General features: G+C 41.4%; 1 protein-coding gene across 2 annotated transcripts in view; it reads left to right on the forward strand.

Annotated features, from left to right (window-relative positions):
* CNTN4 (contactin 4) overlaps positions 1–23,406 on the forward strand; it is a 1,030,428-nt gene that overhangs the window by 999,409 nt on the left and 7,613 nt on the right. For both annotated transcript variants that reach the window (XM_006868663.1, XM_006868662.1), the window contains 7 exons: positions 4,538–4,696; positions 8,160–8,309; positions 9,899–9,969; positions 10,980–11,214; positions 13,932–14,044; positions 14,549–14,735; positions 15,157–15,269. In XM_006868663.1, coding sequence (XP_006868725.1) covers positions 4,538–4,696; positions 8,160–8,309; positions 9,899–9,969; positions 10,980–11,214; positions 13,932–14,044; positions 14,549–14,735; positions 15,157–15,269 — 1,028 coding nt within the window. The remainder of the gene's footprint in view (positions 1–4,537; positions 4,697–8,159; positions 8,310–9,898; positions 9,970–10,979; positions 11,215–13,931; positions 14,045–14,548; positions 14,736–15,156; positions 15,270–23,406) is intronic.

Consider the following 23,406-nt stretch of genomic DNA (forward strand, 5'->3'; position numbering starts at 1 on the left):
AACTATGGAGAAAAGTTCAGCTGTTCTTCAAAAAACAGAACATAGAATCACTACATGATCCAGAAATTCAGCTCTCTAAGCACATTTCCAAAACAACTGGAGGCAAGAGCACAAGCAGAAACTTGTACACTAATGTTCATTACTGCTAAATTGATAATAGCAAAAAAGTGCAAGCAACCACAGTGTCCATCAACAGTTGAGTGGATGAACACGATGTGGTAAATATACACAATTGAAGGCAAGTCCGCCGTAAAGAGAAGTGTGGTCCTGATGCATTCCCCAACATGGATAAACCTTGCAAACATTATGCTGAGTGAAGTAAATCAGTTATAAAAGGACAAACCCTCTATGATCTCACTTACTGGTGTTTAGGGGGTGGGAGAGTTCTTGCTTAGGGAGCTCTGAGTGTATGTTAAGGATGATGAGATTATTTGGGAAAAGGTTAGTGATACACGTTGACTTAAGTGTCAGGGCAGTCAGTATACACTGGAGGAAGGTTGGCAGAGGAAAGATGGGATGGCGGGAGACACAGGAAGGCATGCAGTGGTTAAAGAAAATAGCCGTAAATGCTGTTAACTGTTAGTGCATGGAAGGGATTGCATCCACATAATGAAGCCAAGTATGTGATTTGTTGAATGTAAAACTGGTGATCTGCTCTGTAAACCTTTACTCAAATCACAATAAAAAGTTAAAAAATAAATAAATAAATAAGGAGAGTGATCTTGGTTATGTAACTGAAAGAATCTAAACAATGCTAATGAAGTACACATGGAGAATAATTGAATGACAGATGGTTTCTTTTGTAATATTTCACAACAAAAAATAGAAAAAAAATTTATTTTTAATGCAAAAGAAATTTCTTGTGATCCTGTGTACATACCAGAATGAAATTGATGCTCTGGGTTTTCCGAAGTTAAAACTATGGTCAAACAGGAGCATCAAAGTAATCTCTTGGTTCACAGCTCTTTCATCTGGATTCCACGCTGTTGATGGTTACATACCAAGTGGTGGGGACCAGGGCAGATCTTAGAGTGCTGTAGTGAACTGCCAGGATTTCAGAATTGAAGGCAGGGTGAACTTGAGTGCACAGAGAACAAAGTATTATTGGAAATAGCAAAAGTGTTGCTATATCTCCCGGGCATAGAGTAGGAGAAAAATGTGTGGGAGTTAGCAACCTAAACTAATTGTCAAGAGAGGTTCTTGAAACATAGCTTTTACATTGTGTTTGCTTTGGTTCCCTCTTAAATTATCTACAAGCCTTTCCCAATGAGGGCCAGGCAAGAGAACAAACTTTAAACCTGGGTAGATGTGTCTGTAGAATATGTTTTGGAAATGTGTTTATCTCCATTTTAAAATACACCAGTGCTCATCTGCTTTCCCCTTGGGAACAAAGGAATTCTGTTGCTAAGAATTTATCCTCTATTTAATTAGGATAATGTTCAGATCAGCAGTTTAAACACCAATAAATTAGACTAATAAATATTTAAATCAGTAATACTTGAAGTTCTTAAATGATATTGTATACTTCATTTCACAGAAAATAACATTAAATACCAAGAGGAATTTGCAAGCGCAGTCTAAAAGAAAATCTAGTCTAATCAGCTAATAAAGCCAATAAATTAATATGCCATTTAGAGCTATAAACGTGAGTTTTTATCTTCTCCAGCTCTGCCCTTGTACTTTTCTGCATACCACAGAGGGGAGGCTGTAATACATTGAACTGCCCTGTGAGAGAACTTTATACTGAAAACTAGTGTAGCTTTTGATCTTTGTTCGGGCACCATTGATTTTTTCTGATGGTTACTGTGCTTAATCTGTAGGACTTTAATGGCAACTAGAAAAGCAAGAAGGGGTGAGCCAGACATTTGTAAGCAAGAAGCAGAAGAGGGGATCAAGCCAATATACCCCCCTTGTGACAAACGTTGCTAAAAGTCTTTAACCACATTATCATTTTGTTCAGAGGGTAAACATTTGCACACTGTCATTTTGAAAGCGGGACCAACTTCCCCAAAACCAGGTTGGTAAACAGTCTGTAAGGTTGTATTTTCACACTGGTAGGCATGGATAGCAAGAAGATAAAGACAAAGTAATGATGAAAGGTCTGTCTTAACTCTAATGCCCAAATTCACACCACCCCTTCCTTATCTTCGTACTCGATTGTTAACAGTGGGCTCAGATCCTTTCTGTTGATTCCGTTCTTTGGGGAGTTCTGAGAAGAACAATTTTCTATTTGTGGCACTACTAAATTAAAGGTTACTAAAGAAGCACCCATAAAGACAAAAAGACGGGAATGCTAGGATGAGAAAGCTGGAGAGAGGGAGGGAAGGGAAAAAAGATTATATTGCCTTCTGGAATTTATCTAGTTAATAAGGGTCCCAAAGAGCAAAGATTCCCTCAGCTCTATCTGGTTGGCATTAGACTGACATGCTGAAATGTCACCATGGAAAATTAATCAGTTTCAACCTACAGATTGCCAGACATTTCACTCAGGAGTGGGAGGGAGAAGATAAATTTAGTCTCACCTGTGGGTCTATAAAATGAGTTTTAAAAAAGGAAAGAGAAATTGGGGGCATTACGTAAGGGGTGCAGGAGGGGAAACCAGAGCAAAGTCTTGCTTCAGGAAATTGCCAGTAACTTTTCACCACTGTTGTTGTTGTTGTTGTTAAGTGCCTTCGAGTCGGTTCCGACCCATAGCGACCCTGTACAGGGTTTCCGAGGGTGTAAATCCTTACGGGAGTAGAAAGCCACTGTTAGGGGTCTCTTTATCCATTTTCTTGTGATATGGCCCAGTAGTATTTTGGCAGCACATTGGATTACGATATTGGGAATTAGCAAATCCCTCCTAGGAAAATTTCTTTATGTCTGTCTAATGGGCATGAGGTCTGTCATTCAGTCCTCCTTGCAATCACGTCTTCTCCCAGGGCGGTCAAGTGTGGCTTGTTAAAAATGCGTTTTACTGCCTGGTAAGAGCTGTTCGCATTTGAAACATGTCTAGCTTTGGGTCTTTGCTCTGGCTCTGTGATATTTTGTGTTTGCCTGCCAACTGTTTTCCTATCCGATTTCCTCTTTTTCCCATTATGATTTCCAAGCCTTCATTTAAATCTCATTTCATCCCCCTTAAATGGTTAAAGTACATGGGCCAAAACAATGAACATGAGGAGGAAAAGTAGAATTACACCGGTGTGACTCACCGACACTGTAAATGAGAGTCTTTAGATTCCAGCTCAATTTTGAAATTACTTTGAGAAAGCAAGTCCGCACAGCTGTGTTCTCACATTTGGCGCTGGGAGAGTGATGCTGAAGAAACTCCAGGCTAAGATGAACGAGGAGGAAAGTCCTGGCAATCTACATTTGAAAATGAGCAACGTTTCTTTTTGCTGAGCATGGGGCCCCGTGAGCTGAGGGCTGGCTGGACATTACCTCACAGCTAAACTACAGCATCCCTAGATAAAGGCAGCTGATCCATAGTAAAATAAAAGCCAGTTGTCCTGTCTCATCCACTCCTGGTGACCCAAGGGTTTCAGAACCCAACTGTGCCTCATAATATTTTCATGACTGACCGTTCCGAAGCTAATCAGTAGACCTTTCTTCTGGTGCTCGGCTTCTTAACGGTCAGTAATGACAATTTTATGAGAGATGGCCTCTGGTTAGGTTTGAACTGCCAACCTTTGAGATAGCAAGCCCAACACTTAAATGTTAGTACCACACAGGGACTCCTTGATCCATAGTGTTATTGTGTGTCATTGAGTTGATGCCAACTCATAATGACCCTGGAAAGCAGAGTGTAACTGCCCCATAAGGTTTCTAAGACTCTAATATTTATGGAAGCAGAAAGCCACACCTTCTTCCCATGGAGCAGCTGGTGGGTTTGAACAGCGTTCCTTTTGACCCATACTGGCGTAGTTAAGTGCCGTCAAGTTGGTTCTGACTCATAGCAACCCTGTGTATAAAAGTACAAGACACTGTTCAGTCATGTGCCGCCTTCACAATTCCATTATGTTTCACCCCATTGTTGTAGCCACTGTGCCAGACTATAGTTGTTGTTGTTATGTGCCGTGGAGTTGGTTCTGATTCATAGCGACCCTGTTCAGGGTTTCCGAGGCTGTAAATCTTTATGAGAGCAGAGAAAGCCTCATCTTTCTGCCACAGAACAGCTGGTAGTTTCGAACTGCTGGCCCTGAGATTCGCAGCCCGATTCGTAACCACTACGCTACCAGAGCTCCTATAGTAGAAAATCCTGAATATGTGATGAGTTAGTGAATTGGGCCCTTGCACTCCTGTATTCTCTCTTAGCCTCTAGAATAAATATTTTACTATACTTTGTTTACTCTCATTATACCATAAGCCTCTAGAAAAAAGGGACATGTCCCATTCCTTCTGCAATTTCAGAGATCACCGAAAAGCTGTCACCTAGTAAACAGATTTGACAACCAAGTGACTGTGAATGGATGAATGATTGAATGGGCCGGTGTCTTGGGTCACTTATTTGATGTTTGTTACGCAATGCCCCAATTCTGATGGTCTTGCTCTTTCCCAGGCCCCCCAGGTCCCCCAGAGGCTGTGACCATAGATGAGATCACAGACACAACTGCTCAGCTCTCCTGGAGACCAGGGCCTGACAACCACAGCCCCATCACCATGTACGTCATTCAAGCCAGGACTCCATTCTCTGTGGGCTGGCAAGCCGTCAACACAGGTACCATCTTGGATGGCAGGTGCTCGGGTCACCTCAGGGACTTTGAAATTCCAGATCATGGACAAAAGCACTGTGGCTGAAGCCAAGTTACCAGTGGGTTCTCACGTGGACGTAGTCACAAATGATACACGATGGCAGTGTACCCTGGATGTCAGTCAAGTGCATGCCATGTAGGCTATCATTTGACATTTTTCATAACATCAATTCACATTTCTGTGGGTTTTTTTAAATCTGTCCTAAGCGATAAGATCTGTGAAATGACAGGTCTGTTGCGCAGGTTTATTTTTTCTTAACATGTGTTAAAATGTACTTTATAAAAATAAAGACACCAATCCATGTATTCCTAAAGTCCTCTTGTACAACACTAGTGGTCTACTTAGGAACCCTGGTGGTATAGTGGTTAAGCTCTTGGATGCTAACCAAAACGTCAGTGGTTGGACTCCACCAACTGCTCCAAGGGAAAAAGAGGTAGCTTCTGTAAAGATTATAGCTTTGGAAGTCCTAATGAGGCACTTGTACTCCGTTCTAGATGGTCACGATGAGTCGGAATTGACTTCACGGCAAGAGTCTTGGATGTTTTTGGTTTTGCTTTTAATGCTGTGCTTTGTGGAGCAACAGCATCAGCTCATCTATGATCCCAGTCTTTGTAGTTTATTCATCACTATCATGAAACTCATGACTGAATGGAGTTCATTGGCTCACTGCCCATTTTTATAGAGAGATAAATTTGGACTTGAAGTGGTTGTGAGATTTATCTCTATTTTTAAAAAGTTGATGCCAACTCATAATGACCCTGTAGAGCAGAGTACGTTGACCATGCTACCTCCATCTCTACCAAGATTTCCAAACTGACTCATTTTGTGATTTTATTTAGGTTTTATTTTGGGGAAAGAGTACCAACAAGTACTTACGGCACACAACATACACACTCTTCTAGTCTCCAATGATTGACTGCTGGCCTTGATTTTTGTTGTTGTTGTTGTTTACTTTATTAAAACACTGAGTTTATTTCACATGTATATTTTTGTCTCCCCACCATTTCCATTTGTCTGACCACTGCTACTACTATGTCCTACCATAACAGTCCATTCATACTTAGAACCAAGCAAAGGGTGGAGTTCCACCTTTAAAAACTAAACAGGCATTTTGGACAGCACATTCTTGGTAAAGGAACATGGACAACACTTACCAGACATGGTAGGGAAATTTCTCACTCTGCATTATAAAAAAGGACACCCAGATATCAACTGTTACAGAAATGAAATAAGATGGAAATTTTTATCAAACTGTTTCAACTATTTTCTTAAAGAGACTTCCTCCACTGCCAGAGATCTTGAGTAGCCTCTTGGTCTGTCATCCGGAAATAATTCTGCACATAATTAATGAATTTGGCTTCCACCTTGGGAAGGGAACCACCTTTTTCTATACATGTTTGCATTTTTTCTTTAATATCTTCTACAGAACTAGGTCCTTTCAGTGTTTTAGGCGTTTTTTCCTGTTTTTGGATGATCCTTGACCTTTTGATCTTGGTGTTGATGGTTTTGAGTCTTTTCCATTCGGGTTTGATTTGTGTGCATTTTTGGCTGGATTACCCTGTATAGATTTCTTCACTGGAACTTTTTCTTCAGTTTCATCATCATCAAAATCATTCATCATCATCTTCTTCGTCATCATCATCATCTTCATCTGCAGCAAGCTTTACTTTTTTCTGTGGAACCTTGTTACCACTTGCAGGGGCAGACCGCTTTTCCGGATACGAGTTTCACATCTTTCTCCTCTTCATCATCTGACTCTAAATGTTCCTCCACAGCTACTAAGTGCTGTCCACTAATATGCACAGGCCCTGAGCCACACTTCAACCCTTAAACCACTGGTGGGGTTATTCCAAAGCCCCCAAGGGAGACTATTGGTTGTACAGACATTTTCAAAGTAGCCAATGTGACTTTAATCAGGCTACCGTCATAATTCATTGACCCTGCTTCAACGAAGTGCAATTCATCCTTTGCACGAACCCCTAAACTGACCGTTCTTAATGACAACTGGTGCTCATTTTCATCATTTTCCACCTTAAAGTGATACTCTATCGGCTTTTAGTTCACAGCGGAAGAGATAGTTTGGGGGCAGCAGAGGGAGCATGATACCCATCGAGTCCTCCAGGGGGCGATATTGCGCACTTAGGTGATGGAGAAGTGGGGCGGGGAGAACTGGGCTGCAGCTACTCAATACAGCCGCGCAGGACGGAATCTCAGCGGGGCTGGTCTTCATGTCTGAAGGAGAAGTAAACAATTAGCAATCCTGATTAGTGTTTCTGAGGAACACCTGGTGGGTTTGAACCACCATCCGTGTGGATCAAACCAGCCTTGCTGTCCAGTGCTAATCCTGCAGCACCACACCAGGACTCCTTTTGCTATGTTGTTGTAAAATACTATCAAGTTGGTTCCAACCCATAGCGACCCTGTATGGACCCTGTATGAGGTTGCCAAGGAGCGGCTGGTGAGGTTAAACCGCAGACCTTGCAGCTCAAACCGACTTTGTGGTTCAGCACATTAACCCACAGAGCCACACCAGGCTTGTTTAGTTGTTGTTGTCAAGTGCCATGGAGTCGGTTCCGACCTATAGCAAACCTGTATAGGGTTTCCGAGGAGCAGCTGGTGAGCTTGAACCGCGGACCTTGCAGTTCACATGGCTTTGCAGTCTGGCACATTAACCCACAGCGCCACACCTCTCAGGCTTGTTTAGTGATGATGTTGATGTTATGTGCCGTGGAGTCGCTTCCAACTCATAGCGACCCTGTACAGGGTTTCCAAGGCTGTAAATCTTTACGGGAGCAGAAATCCTCATTGTTCTCCCGCGGAGCAGCTGGTAGTTTCGAACTGCTGACCTTAAGGTTCGCAGCCCTATTCGTAACCACTACACTACCAGGCTTGTTTAGTAGTAGAGTGCAAGTTACTTGTACCACATAGGGACCATCACTATAAATCATTGAGTTTGGACTACGGAGTCAGAAAGAGGAAGATATAAATCCAAACTCTGCCCTTTAGTGGCTATATGCCTTGAATAAACCAGTTAGCCTTCCTAATAATTTTTTTCCAGATAATAATTTTACCTTATTCATATGATAGTTTTAAGAATTAAATCATGTGTTGGTACCACATTATAAATGCTGAATAGCTTGTTCGGTGATAAAGGTAGTGATAGTAGTAATGATTGGATTCAAGTAGCCATGGGCCTTGAAGTCTTTGTATGTTTTGTGATGCCGTCTGCTGGTTTATTAGTTTGTCATACACAGTCCTGGGGTTACCTGTGTGTGGCAGCTGTTTGTGCAGCTGCTGTCAGACCACCTATAATGCCTTGAATACAGTTAACAATGACAATGTGTAGAAGTTTCCTAACTCCCTGATATGATCGTTGCGTTTGGTTTTGGAAATTCTGTGAAACACATCTACCTTTTGATGTCTTGCAGTTCCAGAGCTCATTGATGGGAAAATGTTCACAGCGACTGTGGTGGGCTTGAACCCTTGGGTGGAATATGAATTCCGTACAGTTGCAGCCAACGTGATTGGGATTGGCGAGCCAAGCCGGCCATCAGAGAAACGGAGGACAGAAGAGGCCCGTGAGTAGCGCCCAGGATTCAGATTGCCTCTTCCATCAGCTCTTATTCTTTAAGGAAACCTTGTGAATTCTCTCTCCTCTTCAAGGCTCTGCATTCGCACACGCTTTATTCTTGAGTGATTATAATGATTAGAAATCAGGCCTGTAGAATATCAGCTTCACAGGCAGTGAGATTCAATCAAGAGTTAAGGTCTCACTCCTCATTGGGCTCCACAGCACTGTGCTGAGTTCTCTGAAAAGCCAACTCCTTCTTCATTGGCTCTTTTGTCACCAAGATTATCCTAACAGGATTATATTAAAAAAAAAAAAAAAATCCACACTCCCTATTGCAAATGAAGCCATCTCACAGAAATCAGGAATGGCAGAGAGTAGAAGACTTTTTCAGGGTGGACGCCGCTGCCAGAAGCTAAGGTTCAGAACATGCTGCTAATTCCTGCACGGCTTGTCACCAATGTCGTGTAGTCCTCTAGGCGCACAGCACAAGCAGGCAGAGGAAGAGCCTAAGCTAAACTCATCCGGATCGCTTGTACTTTTTCTTTTCACATGTGTTGTCTGTAAGTGTTCCTAGGTGTGGTCAGAATCAGTCTGTTGGAGGTCGTATCAGGGAACTTCGAAACGTTTGTGGAAAAATTCCATTATTTTTCAATTCCATCTTTCCATAAATTTTTTGAAGCCCCCTCATCTAGCAAAGCCCTAAGTCCATGGGAACCCTACTCCTCTTAGGATAAAATCCCTGTTGATCTCCTTCATTAACCAGAAAGCTACGTATACCCAGTTTCCAGCTACATAGCTAAAATCAGACCTTTTTAAAAATTCTATCTGGAGTCTTTTATTTGCATGATGATAATATAAGTAACCTATGACTTCCCCCACACCCCCATTTTCAAACCTATAATTTATGTAATTCCTCTCAGCACCATCCTGAGGAGGAAGCTAGCCTAATTTCCCTGTTAGAGAGAAGACTGGGGAATGAAAGAGATTCAACACAGTGAGCCACGAGCCAACCTATATCCACCACTTCCTTCAACCCAGCTTAAAACTCATCTTGCTCCCAGGAGCCACCAGCCCAATCCTTCTCCAAGCAGCCTGTTACTTCAGCACCCACTGTTCTTCTCCCTTTGCCCACACTGCGCTGTTGTTCACTTGTTAGTGTTGTTCTGTAAGCCTTCGGCATGTGCTTTTGCACCCAAACTAGATTGTAAAGCTGGTACCACGGGCAGAGTTTGTACTGTCTTTCCTTTGTGTACCTCCGCATGGTTAATAAACGGCTAACCAAGCATTAGAATCCTGGTCCTTTCCTCATCCCACTTAACCTCTCAACCTCTAGGGACGGAGCTGAATAATGAGCCAGACATGTCTGATAATGCGTGTACCTTGTCGAATGGGAACAGATAATTAAGAGAAATTTCATTGGCACATTTCACTTTTTCCAGCTGATGTGGTAGGCCCCGGATGTCTGTGTTCTTATCTCAAGGCAAAGGTCTGTGCATTTGAGTATTCGTTTAAAGTGAGTCATCCCAACCAGGCAACCTTCCTGGTCCCTCATTTGCTCTTGCTGCCTGACATAACTTGTTTTTGTCTCCTACACAGTCCCCGAAGTCACCCCAGCTAACGTCAGTGGTGGTGGAGGCAGCAAATCTGAGCTGGTTATAACCTGGGAGGTAAATGAATCAGAGAACAAAAGGAACATACATTAGTGTAGGCGGTTTCATTATTTTCTTCCATGTCCAACATCGCTGGGAAGTTCCCTCCTCTGTTCCTAGCAGCTAAAACCCATCTGGGTACAAACACTCCCTCTCACATAGATAATGGCTGGCAGGAAAAGACGGTGCTTGCCTATCAATTGTCAAGCCAAGTTTTAATTCGATTCATCACGGGGAAAACAATCATGAAAGGGAAGACAACATGAGTAACAAATATATATATATATATATATATTTAAGAAGGCTGGTGCAGAGAAAACCAGTTTTTCTTTTCTTCCTGAATTGCTGCATGACCAATTGATTTTCAGCATCTGCCAGTAATAGATGCAGTGTACCAGCATGAGTTCCTGGCAATCGGCTCTGCTGCTGGAACTCTGTTATGAGAGATTTTTTAAACAACCTAGAAGGAGGCTAGTCACCAATTTATTAAAAATTGATTTGCAGAGAGGAGGTGGGAGCTTTATAAAGGGTTCTTGGTGGTTTTTAAGGTTTCAAAACAATGGTCCCAGAAATTAAATTCATTCGTCTGCCCAAAGCTCCCAGCAGTGAAAGAAACTGTTCACCCTTCAGCTGACCCTGTCAGCATGGAGAAGGCAAGTCATTCCTGAGACATGATAAGCTATACTTCTTCCATGGGGGTCTTTTGTCTTGTTTGCTCTGGAGGAGGAAGAGTGTTAGAGGGTACAGGGAGTTACAGATAGAAATGTTGGTTTTTAGATCAACTGTTCAGTTTTCTAGGTAGGTCTGCCTCACCAGGAGTCAGTATTTCCATGTAGTTATTTTTTAGCTTATTAATCTGTTTAGTGTTTCATGAATCCCTAAGGTAGAGGAATTGCAAGCCCCTAATTTAGACGAAAGACTTGGCAAAACCCAAAGAAAAGATGGTGGGAAGGCTGGGGGAATACAACAATTTCAGCAATTGATTCAACCTACTGTGATTTCTGAAGACCACCTCCCCTTTTCACCAGACGGTGCCAGAAGAGTTACAGAATGGTGGAGGCTTTGGTTACGTGGTGGCCTTCCGGCCCTATGGCAAAAAGAGCTGGATGAAGACAGTGATGGCCTCCGCTGACGCCTCCAGATACGTGTTCAGGAATGAGAGCCTGTCCCCTTTCTCTCCCTTTGAAGTTAAAGTGGGTGTCTTCAACAATAAAGGAGAAGGCTCATTCAGTCCCATCACAACAGTGTATTCTGCAGAAGAAGGTAGGGTTTATGTTATTTAGATGTGCGATTTTGTTTTCAATTCTATAATGCTGCTGATTTTAGTATGCACAGTAACAAACTCAAGACAATAAATAGGAGGCATATCTTTGAGAATAGTATAAGGTAAAAAATGTGCCTCATTATCTACCTCTTAGAAAAATAGCAACTCTTTTATATATGTAAAGAAATGACTATCCAGCATTAATTCCACTGCTAAGGATCGAAATTGCAAGCTCCATATACAATGTTGTTCTCTATGTCTTTATCCTACTGCAGTGCTGTAGGGTAAGCCCTGGGCAGTTCAAACTTACCAGCTATTCCTTGGAAATGCTACAGAGGGTGTCTATGAGTCAGAACCAGCTCAACAGGACCTGACAAGAACAAAAACAAAAATATTACCATGACTTTTAAAAGATGAAACAATTTTCTAAATTCTTACATCTTACTTTCCCCTTTACATATCCAAATATAATTTGCATTTCCTCTCATTGTTGGTTTTCATAAGGCATATTGTACGTATAATTTATTCTAACTTCTTAAAAAGACGGTCAAGTTGTGGTGCAGTGAGTTTGCGCCTGGCTGTCACCTACACTGCCTTCATGTTAAAAGGTTTTCATGCATTATCACCTACTCCATCCCTGCTTCCAGAATGCCTTACACACTTCCCATTGCCGTTGGAGTTCATGTTGCTATTTACAAGGCAAGACTCAGAATGAGGAGTCTTGGTGTGGTGGTGTAGAAAAAACACTGAATCGCAAGGTCGGTTTGAACCACAAGGTCAGCAGTTCAAACCCACCAGACACTCCTTGGAAACCCTGCACAGGGTCACTATGAGTCAGAACCAACTTGACATCACTTAATGACAATTCAGAATGAGACTATGCTTAAAAAAACAAAAAAAAAAAGAAAGAAAAGAAAAATTTCACAATTGAGTCAGAGGTTTGAATAAATGATAAAGGAAGATGGAAGTAAATACTTCTCCCCAAAGAGACAATTCCTCCCTTAGACTCTGCCCTCCGGGATCTAAGCCCAGCCATTCTGCTTAGCCCCAACTTCTATCTTTAGCTAATTGAATGTGCTTTAACCCTTCTTACCCTCTTCTGACTTACCCATCTCGTGAATTCACTCATCCTTCATGAACGTCCAAGGCTTCCCTGAGTTCGCCAGGCCCTGGACTTGAGTAAGCATTTGTTCTTTCTAGAGCACCTTGATTCTAATTCTCAGCTTACTATATTATTAATTTTTAACTCTAGATTTATGTCCTCACTAAGTCGTGGTTTTTGAGAGTAGGCCATTTGTTTTTCACCTTTATGTTACCAGTGTTTAACTGTGCATGACACACAGACCATTATAAATGCTGAATTAATTAACATAAATAGAATCCTATATTGCTAGGGGCAGACACGGTCTTACAGAGTTTCTTGTTCCTAGTTTCCTGGAGTAGGTTGTGTATTCCAGAGTACACAAGTTGATTGTAAATGATACCAGATGAATGATTTTAAATATTTAATAGATACATTTTGATTTTAATTGCATTGGAAAATACAACTGTCATATGAAACCCAAGATTTCATAAATATTACTGATTAAGAAATGACTGAACTACGCTGTTCTTAAGTAAGACTACTGAAAGGAAAACATTAACAAATAGGATATAACAGAAATCAGACAAAAATGACTGACATTTGGGAAACAGTCCCGCCTCTTTTTTTGCTGCTCAGAGAATAGGCGTGACTTGGCCAAGATCTTACAGCTTATGGTATGGAACTGAACTGTCACCAAGCTCTCCTGAATCTTAGTTAAATCCACTGACTGTCCTTTCTCATTCTCATAATGCAGTGACTAGGACTGACTATAACCAATACTAATTAAAACGTTAAGGGAGTTGCTGGCTTTGAAATGTGTAGTTTAAACTTAAGTCACCTTGGGTTCCTTTCCTTCCAGCTCAAAGCAAATCCAATTATGATTGAATCAGCTACAACTCATGGTAATCCATGTGTGTCACAATAGAACTGTACTCCATGCAATTTCTAGTGGCGGAGTTTTTAGATGTAGATTGCCAGACCTTTCTTCCAAGGTGCTTCTGGGTGGACTCTAACTTACAACTGTTTTGTTAGCAGCTGAATGCACTAACAATTTGTACCCCCCAGAGACCTCGGACACATCTCTCCCCAACCCCAACACACACACGTGCAAGCTGTTCACCATTGCTCCTCTGTAAAATGAGGATTTCAATCCCAGTCATTAAAAGCAGTCCTATCACTACAATATATATATATATATGTTTTTGTTTTTGTTTTTTAACTTTATGATATCACTATCTTGACGGCAGAGTGCTGGTGGTGCTGTAGGATAAGCACTGGACAATAAGGTAAGCAGTTCAAAGCTAGCAGATGCTCCAAGGGAAAAAGCTTAGCCTTTATGCCCCTGATAAGATTTACAGCCTTAGAAACTCTATATAAGATCACCATGAGTCAAAGCTGACTCAACGGCACCTCCAAAACAACATGCAGAAGCCAACTGTGATATAGCTGCTTGTTGTTGTTCGTAAGTGCCATCGGGTCGATTCCAACTCATAGTGACCCTGTATAGGGTTTCCAAGGAGTGGCTGGTGGATTTGAACTGCTGGCTTTGTGGCTCAACCTGATCTTGCAGTCCCATGCATTATCCTGCAGCACCACATCTACAGTAATAATATTGTCCCTATTCATCTGCAGAGCCCACTAAACCACCACCCAGCATCTTTGCCAGAAGCCTGTCTGCAACAGATATTGAGGTTTTCTGGTCCTCACCCCTGGAGAAAAATATAGGACGGATTCAAGGTTATGAGGTAAGAGTATCCTGGTTCTTGAAAACAATCCATACTCCTCAGTAAGGCCTCCCAGGTACACTCTGATGGGAAGAAGAACCCGATTCCTATTTCAAAACATTTGTTTCAGAGGCCTGAGTTAAAGCTGATGAATGCATTGAATGTTCAGTGGTGAGACTTGCATTTTCCTGTGGTATACTCCAGACTTATTTGTCAAAATATATGCTTTGACTTTTGATTTGGCTGGGATCAACTGGGCTCCAAACTAAGGAAGTATAAAGGGGGAAATAGTCAATAAGGATTGCATGCCACTTTGCCGCCTCACTATGAAGTGAGGAACCGAAGAGGGTTTCTCCTACTATAGATATTTTTTAGTATGTACAACACTTTTAATTTGGGAAGTTAAACTTACAAGTTGGTATATTAGCTCCATTGCAAGAATTCTGCATAAAATATTACCTCTGATGGTGTTGGGAATATCACCAATTGGTACAAATCAAAAAGTCTTTGTTTTTATTTTCTCAGGTTAAATACTGGAGACATGATGATAAGGAAGAAAATGCTAGAAAAATACGAACAATTGGAAATCATACATCAACAAAAATCACCAACTTAAAAGGCAACGCACTGTATCATCTGGCCGTCAAAGCATACAATTCCGCCGGGACCGGCCCCTCAAGTCCAACTGTCAACGTGACAACTAGAAAACCACGTAAGGACGCATGTGCTTAGAAATATTTTTTGGATTCATCAAACACATCCCAAGTTCATTCTCCATCCCCACCTCCCGGTGATTATTTGCATACTAATTGGTATAATAGTTTGGATTCAAATTCACCTTAGCATTTTAACTGAACCTTTCTGAATACCATTGCTCCAGAGGACAGAAAGATAAATGTTTTTCTCCTCACTGGGAAGGGCTACTTCTTTTAGCTCTAAATGTTAGGCGACCAACTGAATCTTTTCCCATTTGCAGTGCTGTATCTCGGCAGATTTTAGTGACCTTGAATACACATATTAGTGCAATAGCCCATTAAATTGCCTCCACTCTCAAATTCTAGTGAGGAGATATTCCTCAGAATCCATTTAGACTTAATAGTCTGTGACTTCGTATATCTTAATTTTTTTTATAGCACCAAGTCAACCCCCCGGAAACATCATATGGAATTCATCGGACTCCAAAATTATCCTGAATTGGGATCAAGTGAAGGCCCTAGATAATGAGTCGGAAGTAAAAGGATACAAAGTGGGTAATTTCTTTTTTTGCAAAGACATCTGACCCTGTTTGCTCATGGGAACTGTTTCTTTTCCAGAATCACACCAACCAAGTTTTCTCTGAGACTCTCTAGTCCCTTTAGGAATCTCTTCCCCAAAGTGATTTAGACTGAGTGTTATAAATGGTCCAAGACAACTAGCCAGAATGTAAAGAATCACCTACATTTTAGACTCAGGCAGAGTTCCTCAAGAATAAAGACCCTGTAGTTAGGTAGCCAGAAAAGAATATAGATATATGAAGAACATTGTTTGTTTGTTTGTTTTTTAGCACTTCTGTTATAGCTTTCTCTAATTCTTATCTTGATTTAATTTTAGTCAGCTATAGTAACTTTTGAATGTTACTAATGGTTAATCATTTTTGTTTATATGTTTCTACAGTAAGGGAGATTTATAACTAGAAAAAGAGGAAAGATGTAAGATCTCATCATGCAGAATTGACCCTTAAAGAGCTAGGACAGAAAATATAATTGTGACAATTGGTGTCACAATTAGAAGGAGCTCTGGTAGCGTAGTGGTTACAAATCGGACTGCGAACTGCAAGGTCAGCAGTTCGAAACTACCAGCTGTTCCACGGGAGAAAGATGAAGCTTTCTACTCCCATAAAGATTTACAGCCTCGGAAACCCTGTACAAGGTTGCTATGAGTTGGAACCGACTCCATGGCACATAATAACAAAAACAACAACATAACTATTATGACAAGATTTTCAGTCATCTATTCCTGCCTTAGAAATAACCCTAAAACCAGTAGATTTAAACAACCTTTATTTTTTAAGATTCTGTGGGCTGGGTTGGGCCAAGAGGGGCATTTTTCTAGGGCTAGAATGATCAAGATAGTTCTTTACCTGTCTGTCTGACCTGTTAGCTAGGAGAGTTGGTAAAGCTTGAAGCTAGCCACTCTTTCCACAAAACCTCTCCTCATGAGAAGCTTGGGCATCCTCACAGCATGGTGATCTCAGGTAGTCAGGTTTCTTATGTGTCTGCTGGCTTCCAAGAGGAAGGAATGAAACAATGACCAGTTCTTTTACAGACTGTGGATGGAACTGGTTAATGTGAGGGCAGCCTAGATTACTAGGGAGGGAAAATCAATCCCATCTCTCCCTGTGGAGATTGGCATGGCGGTACAGGGAGAGAAGGGCTTGTTTGTAGCCATCTTTGTAGATGATAGTATGCACTGCAAAGATTGGGACTGGGAAGCTGACTGGAAACATCTGTGAGTAATGACTGAAAGGACTGAGAGTATTTACTTGGAGGAAAAAAAACAAAAACAAAGAGAGATTCAAAAACAAGATGATATTGTTAAGTGCCATGGAGTCGATTCCAACTCATAGTGACCCTGTACAGGGTTTCCAAGGAGCACCTAGTGGGTTTGAACCACCAACTTTGTGGTTTGCAGTCCACTGCTTATCCTACAGTGCCATACCAGGAGTCCCCAAAACATGATTGTCGGTAAGAGCTGCTGAGTTGGTTCCCATTCATAGTGACCCTATAAAGGGTTTCCAAGGAGTGGCTGGTGGATTTGAACTGCCGACCTTTCGATTCAAACCAGCCTTGAGGTCCAGTTCATTATCCTGCAGCACCACTTAAATATCTGTGGCTGTTATGTGCCATGGTGTCGTTTCTAACTCATAGTGACCCTGCATAGGGTTTCCGAGGCTGTAAATCTTTACAGGAGCAGAACGCCTCATCCTTCTCCCGCAGAATGGCTAGAAAATTTGAACTGCTGACCTTGAGATTAGCAGCGCAACATGTAACCACTACGCAACCAGAGATCCTTATAAATGATCTATAGTGCTATTATAAGGAAGGAGTCCTGGTGTGGCACTGTAGGATAAGCATAAGGTCAGGAACAATTGAATTTTTGTCACTAAATTATACAGTAAAAATGGAAGTTGTTTTGTTTTGTATCTATACATATAAATTTTGTTTTATATATACATATGTAAGGAGCTCTGGTAGCGTAGTGGTTGCGAATCAGGCTGCAAACCACAAGGTCAGCAGTTCAAAATTACCAGCTGTTCCGCGGGGGAAAGATGAGGCGTTCTGCTTCCATAAAGATTTACAGCCTCAGAAACCCTGTACAGGGTCGCTATGAGTCGGAACCAGCTCCACGGCACATAACCACCACCACCATATACATATGCATTTATGTATATATAAACCAAAAAGTTGCGTTTTAAGTATTAAAAATTAAGTATAAAATGTTGTTGTTGTTGTTAAGTGCCGTCGAGCGACTCATAGCGACCCTGAACAGGGTTTCCGAGGCTGTAAATCTTTACGGGAGCAGATCGCCTCATCTTTCTCCCGCAGAGTAGCTGGTAGTTTCGAACTGCTGACCTTGAGGTTCGCAGCCCGATTCGTAACCACTACGCTACCAGTATCAAATAAGTGTCATAAATTCAGTGACTGCTGACCTTCTGGTTAGCAGTCCAGTGATTTTTTTGTTTAGTTTTTTATATATACAAAAAAATTCCATTTTAAATATATTAATTCAGTGATGCAACTTCCATTCTCCATGTTGTACAGCAATCATCACTTTCCATCTGCAAATGGCTCATCACCCCAAACGGAAATTTTGTGCCCCTGGAACAAGAATTCCCATTCCCTCCTCCTCTAGCCGCGGACAACCGCTGAAATGCTCTTGTGCCTCTGCATTTGTCTAGATGTTCGTGTCAGTGAGATTGTAAAATATATGTCCTTTTGTGTCTGACTTAGATGTATGTCACTCAGCAAAATGTTTTACATGTTCATCCATGGTATAGCGTATATCAGAACTTCATGTCTCTTTCTGGCTGAGTCATATTCCATTGTATGCATAGTCTACATTCTGTTTATTCATTCATCTGTTGATGGACACATTGGCTGTTTCTACCTTTTGACAGTTTTGAATTGTGCTGGATGAACATTGGTGTGTAACAATAAGTTTGAATTCATGCTCGCAAGTCTGTTGGGTATGTCCCTAGGACTGGAATTGCTGGTCGGGTGCTGTAGGATTAGCACTGGAATTCAAACCACAAGACGTGCAGTTCAAACACCCAGATACTCCTTGGGAACCCTGTACAGGGTTGCTGTGAATCACAAACTTAATAACAACATGATAATTCTAAGGAGTCTTGGTATGGCACCGTAGGATAAGCATTGAACTGCAAAGTCAGTTTGAACTGCAGGTTGGAGGTTCAAATCCACCAGCTGCTCATTGAAAACCCTATACAGGTTCATTAAGCATCGGAACCAACTCGACAGCACTTAACAACTTGGTAATTCTATATTTACCTTTTAGAAGAATTGCCAACTGATTTCCACAGTATTGAGACCATTCTATATTCCCACCTGCAATGCACAAACATTCTGTTTTCTTGTGTTTCTAAACAGCACTTGAGTCGATGCAAAACAAAATCAGCTTACAGACTGAATTAAGCATGTTGTTGAGTGCCATTGAATCAGTTCCAATTCATAATAACCCTGTAAAGGGTTTCTGAGACTGTAAATCTTTTCAGGAGCAGAAAGCCTCATTTCTCTCCCATGGAGCAGCTGGTGGGCTCAAACCACTGACCTTGTGCTTTGCAGTTCAGTACTTATCCTGCAGAGCCACTGCACTCCTGAGTTAAGCATTCAGGATGCCAGTTTGTGATATTTCATGTACAAAGATGCTGAGACTAATTGGCAATTAGAGTTGTTAGCTACAGGAGCCCTGGTTGTGCTATAGGGTAAGCACTGGCCTTCTAACTACAGCGTCAGCAGTTCAAGCCTACCAGCCACTACAAGTGAGAAAGAAAGGCTGTGTGTGTTCCTGTACAGCTCTCCAGTCTTAGAAACCCGATGTGGGGTCAATGAGAGCTGGATTCAGCTTGATGAAAGTGGGGTTGGGTTTCAGTTGGTATGTATTATGTAACGAACATGGGTCAATGGGAGGGAATTGGTAAAAGCCAGAGCGCAATGAGAGTTTGTCAGAGAATATGGTAGAATTTGGGTAATGTGATTTGAGAGGAACCCCTGTCGTTAACTATTTTACTCACATGGCATAATGACTTGAAACTGATCATGAAACCAGTTGAGAACATTCTCTGAAAATTAAGCTTTCATTAGGTCCTCTTTTCAAAGGCAGATTTTTCTGGGAGGGTTATATAGTCTATAGCACAAAGAGCTAAGATCCCTGTTTTTGTCCTCTGTTGGCTACATGAGTGCATTGCCTGGAGCTCCATTTTCTTTTTTTAATAAATGAGACATTTCTAATGTCTTCCATTTCATCTGAGCCTTTGCATGGCACTTCCTTCTCCCTATTCCTTTCATCCCACGTTTCCACATTGTTAACCAGTCATTCGTCCTTCTTTCGGGGCTGAGTTTAAAAGCTTTTCATCCTCTTGGGTAATTGTAATTGGCTTATGACATGTGAATCCCCAGACCATGAGCTCCGAGAGGCCATTGCCTGAGTTACCGTCATGACTTCTCCAGCAAAAGGACCATTTATTCTGACTGTATTCAAGTGGCACTCTCATTTCCTGTAGGCCTAAATATGAAATCATTTGACCATCTTGATCCCCAACAAGACAGACATGGAGTTAGGTTGACTCAAAGATGAATTAATGAAGAAGAGACTTGAAAGAAAGATAAGAAGGTTAGAGTGAAGGTAAATCATCTTAACTTTGTAGTTCTGACCCAGGCTAACAATACTGGGACCTTGATAATCACAGGAAAAAATGACAGAATTGATTTACCTAATTCAAGGAAAGGTGTCTTTAAAAAAGAAAAGTGAGAGAAAGTCTTCTCCCTGCTTCCAGGTTAGCCCACAAGAACAGGTTTAGAAAGCGTAATAGAAATGGAGAAAGCTTTACGAGTCTCTTGGAAGCAACATGAGTTTCTGAGGTGAAACTTTAACTAGCCTTTAAGCTCATTCTCAGATTGGTACTGAGGTAAAATTGAAGGGCAGCAAGCTACTTTAAGTATTTTAGTCAGCCAGACAAAATGGTAGTTTGGCTAAAAAATCCTAGAGATCATCTAGTGAAACCCTCTCATTTTACAAATGTGAAAACTGAAATCCATTGAGTAAAGGGACTTGAGGTATCCTCTGCTGTCCCAGGGACAGGATCAATATGCAAGCTGAAGTTTGCTTCAGTAAACTGGGTCTGGAAAAAATTGTAGGCAGTTTTAGAAAAAATATTGGGTAACGATGATGATTTGTTTGCCACTTCTTTGATCTCTGGCTCCCTCTCAGAAACTCTCAAAGGACAAGTGTTGGCGGCAAATTTCAAGAAGGCCCATATATGCGTGTGTGTGTGTGTGTGTGTGTGTGTTTATATATATATATTATATAAGGAGCTCTGGTAGCGTAGTGGTTACGAATCGGGCTGCGAACCGCAAGGTCAGCAGTTCGAAACTACCAGCTGCTCCGCGGGAGAAAGATGAAGCTTTCTACTCCCGTAAAGATTTACACCCTCGGAAACCCTGTACAGGGTCGCTATGAGTCGGATCCGACTCCACGGCACATAACAACAACAACATATATATTTTTTTTTTTTTTTTTTTTCCCTCCTCAACAGGTGCTTTTGAAGTAATCTGTAAGATTTCTTTAAGCAGGACAGAATTGGGTGGAGTATGGTAGAAAAAAAGCCTGTCAAGACAAACACAGAGACATTGGACATCCTATAAAAGATGTGCTGGGCTTGGTATAGGATTTGGAGAAACTATCTTTATTTCCATAGAAACAAAATAAATGGATCAAATTAAAACTGGAGAATTGTGGAGCATTGTCATATGTGAGGTGGTTAAATAGGTTATTATTTAAGGCACAGATTTAGATTTTTTTTTTTTTTGAAAAATGGTTTTTCTTGGTCCATTGAATCTTCTAGATCTAGACTATCTCTGTGAAAAAATGTGGTAGGGCACCCATGCTGGCAATTTTGTGTCTAAGGGAGCATCACTATAAATGGTGACAAGTATGAAATGCTCCATCTATATTTGATGACACTAGAGGAAAGACGGAGTAACAAGGTTAGACAGTTGTTGTTACCAAGTGCAGTGAAATTGGTTCTGACCCAAAACAATCCTGTTCTGGTATCCAAGGAGCAGCTGGTGAATTTGAATTGCCCACTGTGAAGTTCAAACCAACCTTGTGGTCCAGTGCTTATCCTACAGCCCCATATCTGAACTCAAGGTTAGACTGTTGTTAAGTGCCGTTGAGTTGGTTCCGACCCATAGTGACCCTGGATAGGGTTTCCAAGGAGCAGCTGGTGAGCTTGAACCGCCAGCCTTGTAGTTCAAACAGCTTTGCAGTCTGATGCATTAACCCACAGAGCCACACCAGGACTCCAAGGTTAAACTGTTAAGTTATTAAGTGCTGTCGAGTCAATTCTGACCCATAGAGACCCTGTATAGGGTTTCCAAGGAGCAGCGAGTGACCTTGAACCGCCAACCTTGCAGTTCAAATGACTTTACAGTCTGACGCAGTAGCCCACAGCGTCACACCAGGGATCCATGGCAGGAAAAGCACTTTAAAAAGTCTTCTTGGTTTTCAACTCAGCTGCTCCCTTTCTTCTTAAGAGTTAAGACTGAAGGAGCCATATTTCCTGTGCCTTCCTAGGATCCCACTGTAACTGGCTATGGAAATGAAATCGCTACAAATACGTATAAATTTTTAGTGACACAATTTCAATACAAATTTTTATTTTGAAAAGTTACCTATAAAGAGAGAGGGAGATTCCTGGTGTAGCACTGTAGGATAAGTACAGTTCAGCAGTTCAAATGCACCAGCTCCTCCTTGGAAACCCTATAAAGGGTCACTATGAGTCAGAGCTAACTCAACAGCACTTAACAACAAGGAAAGTCAGTCTGAGGAAGGGGAATGGAGGGTGCCATGGAGTGGACAGAAGAGACTCATTCTTTTCTATAAGACCAGGGAAGGCCTCTTTCAAGAAGTGACATTTCAGTTAGAGCTTGAAAGAAAAGAAGGAGTGAGATAGCACTCTGAAAAAGAGTGCTGTGAACACTGTCAACAAGATGTGCAAGGGCCCTGAGGTGGACACGTGCCAATATAGCACAACAGGAAGGGGCAGAAATTATGATACACTGCGGAGTTTGTCAGTGTTCAATATAGTCAATTGTTTCTCAGTTTCAGCCAATTGTTTTAAAGAACTTCTTTTTTTTTTGGCTTTAAAATTTTTACATCTAATTCCAATATATATATATATATATATTTATATATATATATAAATGTTATGAGTGCCAAACAAACAATACACACATGATAGCCTTGCATCCCATCAGCCAGCCCATTCTCCTAAGCCCATGATGCTGCATTCATTAAAAACAGATACCAGAGAGAGAGAGCAACTTACCCACAGCATCACCGGTAATGACAAAGCTGACCGTCATTAAAAAATAGGTTCTGGAACCAAACTTTCTGAGTTTAAATATTGGGTTTACCACTTCCTGACCACTTTTTCCTACTTTTTCTTAGAAAAAATGCTTAGTATCTCCAGACCTCAGAGTTTGTTCAACTCTGGCATCAAAATATTAGCAGTGCCTACCTGGTGTGGCACTGTAGGATAAGCATTGAACTGATAATCATAAGGTTGGCGGTTCAAACCCACCAGCTGCTATTTGGAATCCCTATACGAGATTGCTATGAGTTGTAACCAAATAGATAGCACTGAACAACCTCAAGATGTAATCTATGTAAGCAGTTAGAAATACAATATTTTTAAAAAGATATATAAGAAACATTCAGTAATTTTTGCTGCTGTTACCAGGATTCCCACAATTCCACTTTTTCTTCCTGCTTTCCACCCCTGGCTTTTATGAAATGCAAGCCCAGTCTTCCAGTCAGTTAGATGAGCCAAGTCTTGGTGTTAAATAATGGTTTTACAAGCCCTGATTTAGGCTTCACTGCAGGCCCTAATATTACAAGACTGATAAACAGTGCTGCTTTGTTCCTAGAATTGTTTCTTTTGGATTTATGTTTGAAACTAGTTGGATTCACCAAGCTCTGGCAAGGATTAGAGGTAAATCAAAGAAGCAATTTATTCCTCGAAGCCAGATGTGACCTTGCATCCCATCAGCCAGCCCATTCTCCTGAAGGGCGGCAGTGAGAGGCTCTGACATTCTGAAGGTGCC

Source organism: Chrysochloris asiatica, unplaced genomic scaffold (genome assembly GCF_000296735.1).
Source record: "Chrysochloris asiatica unplaced genomic scaffold, ChrAsi1.0 scaffold00121, whole genome shotgun sequence".
NCBI lineage: Eukaryota > Metazoa > Chordata > Mammalia > Afrosoricida > Chrysochloridae > Chrysochloris > Chrysochloris asiatica.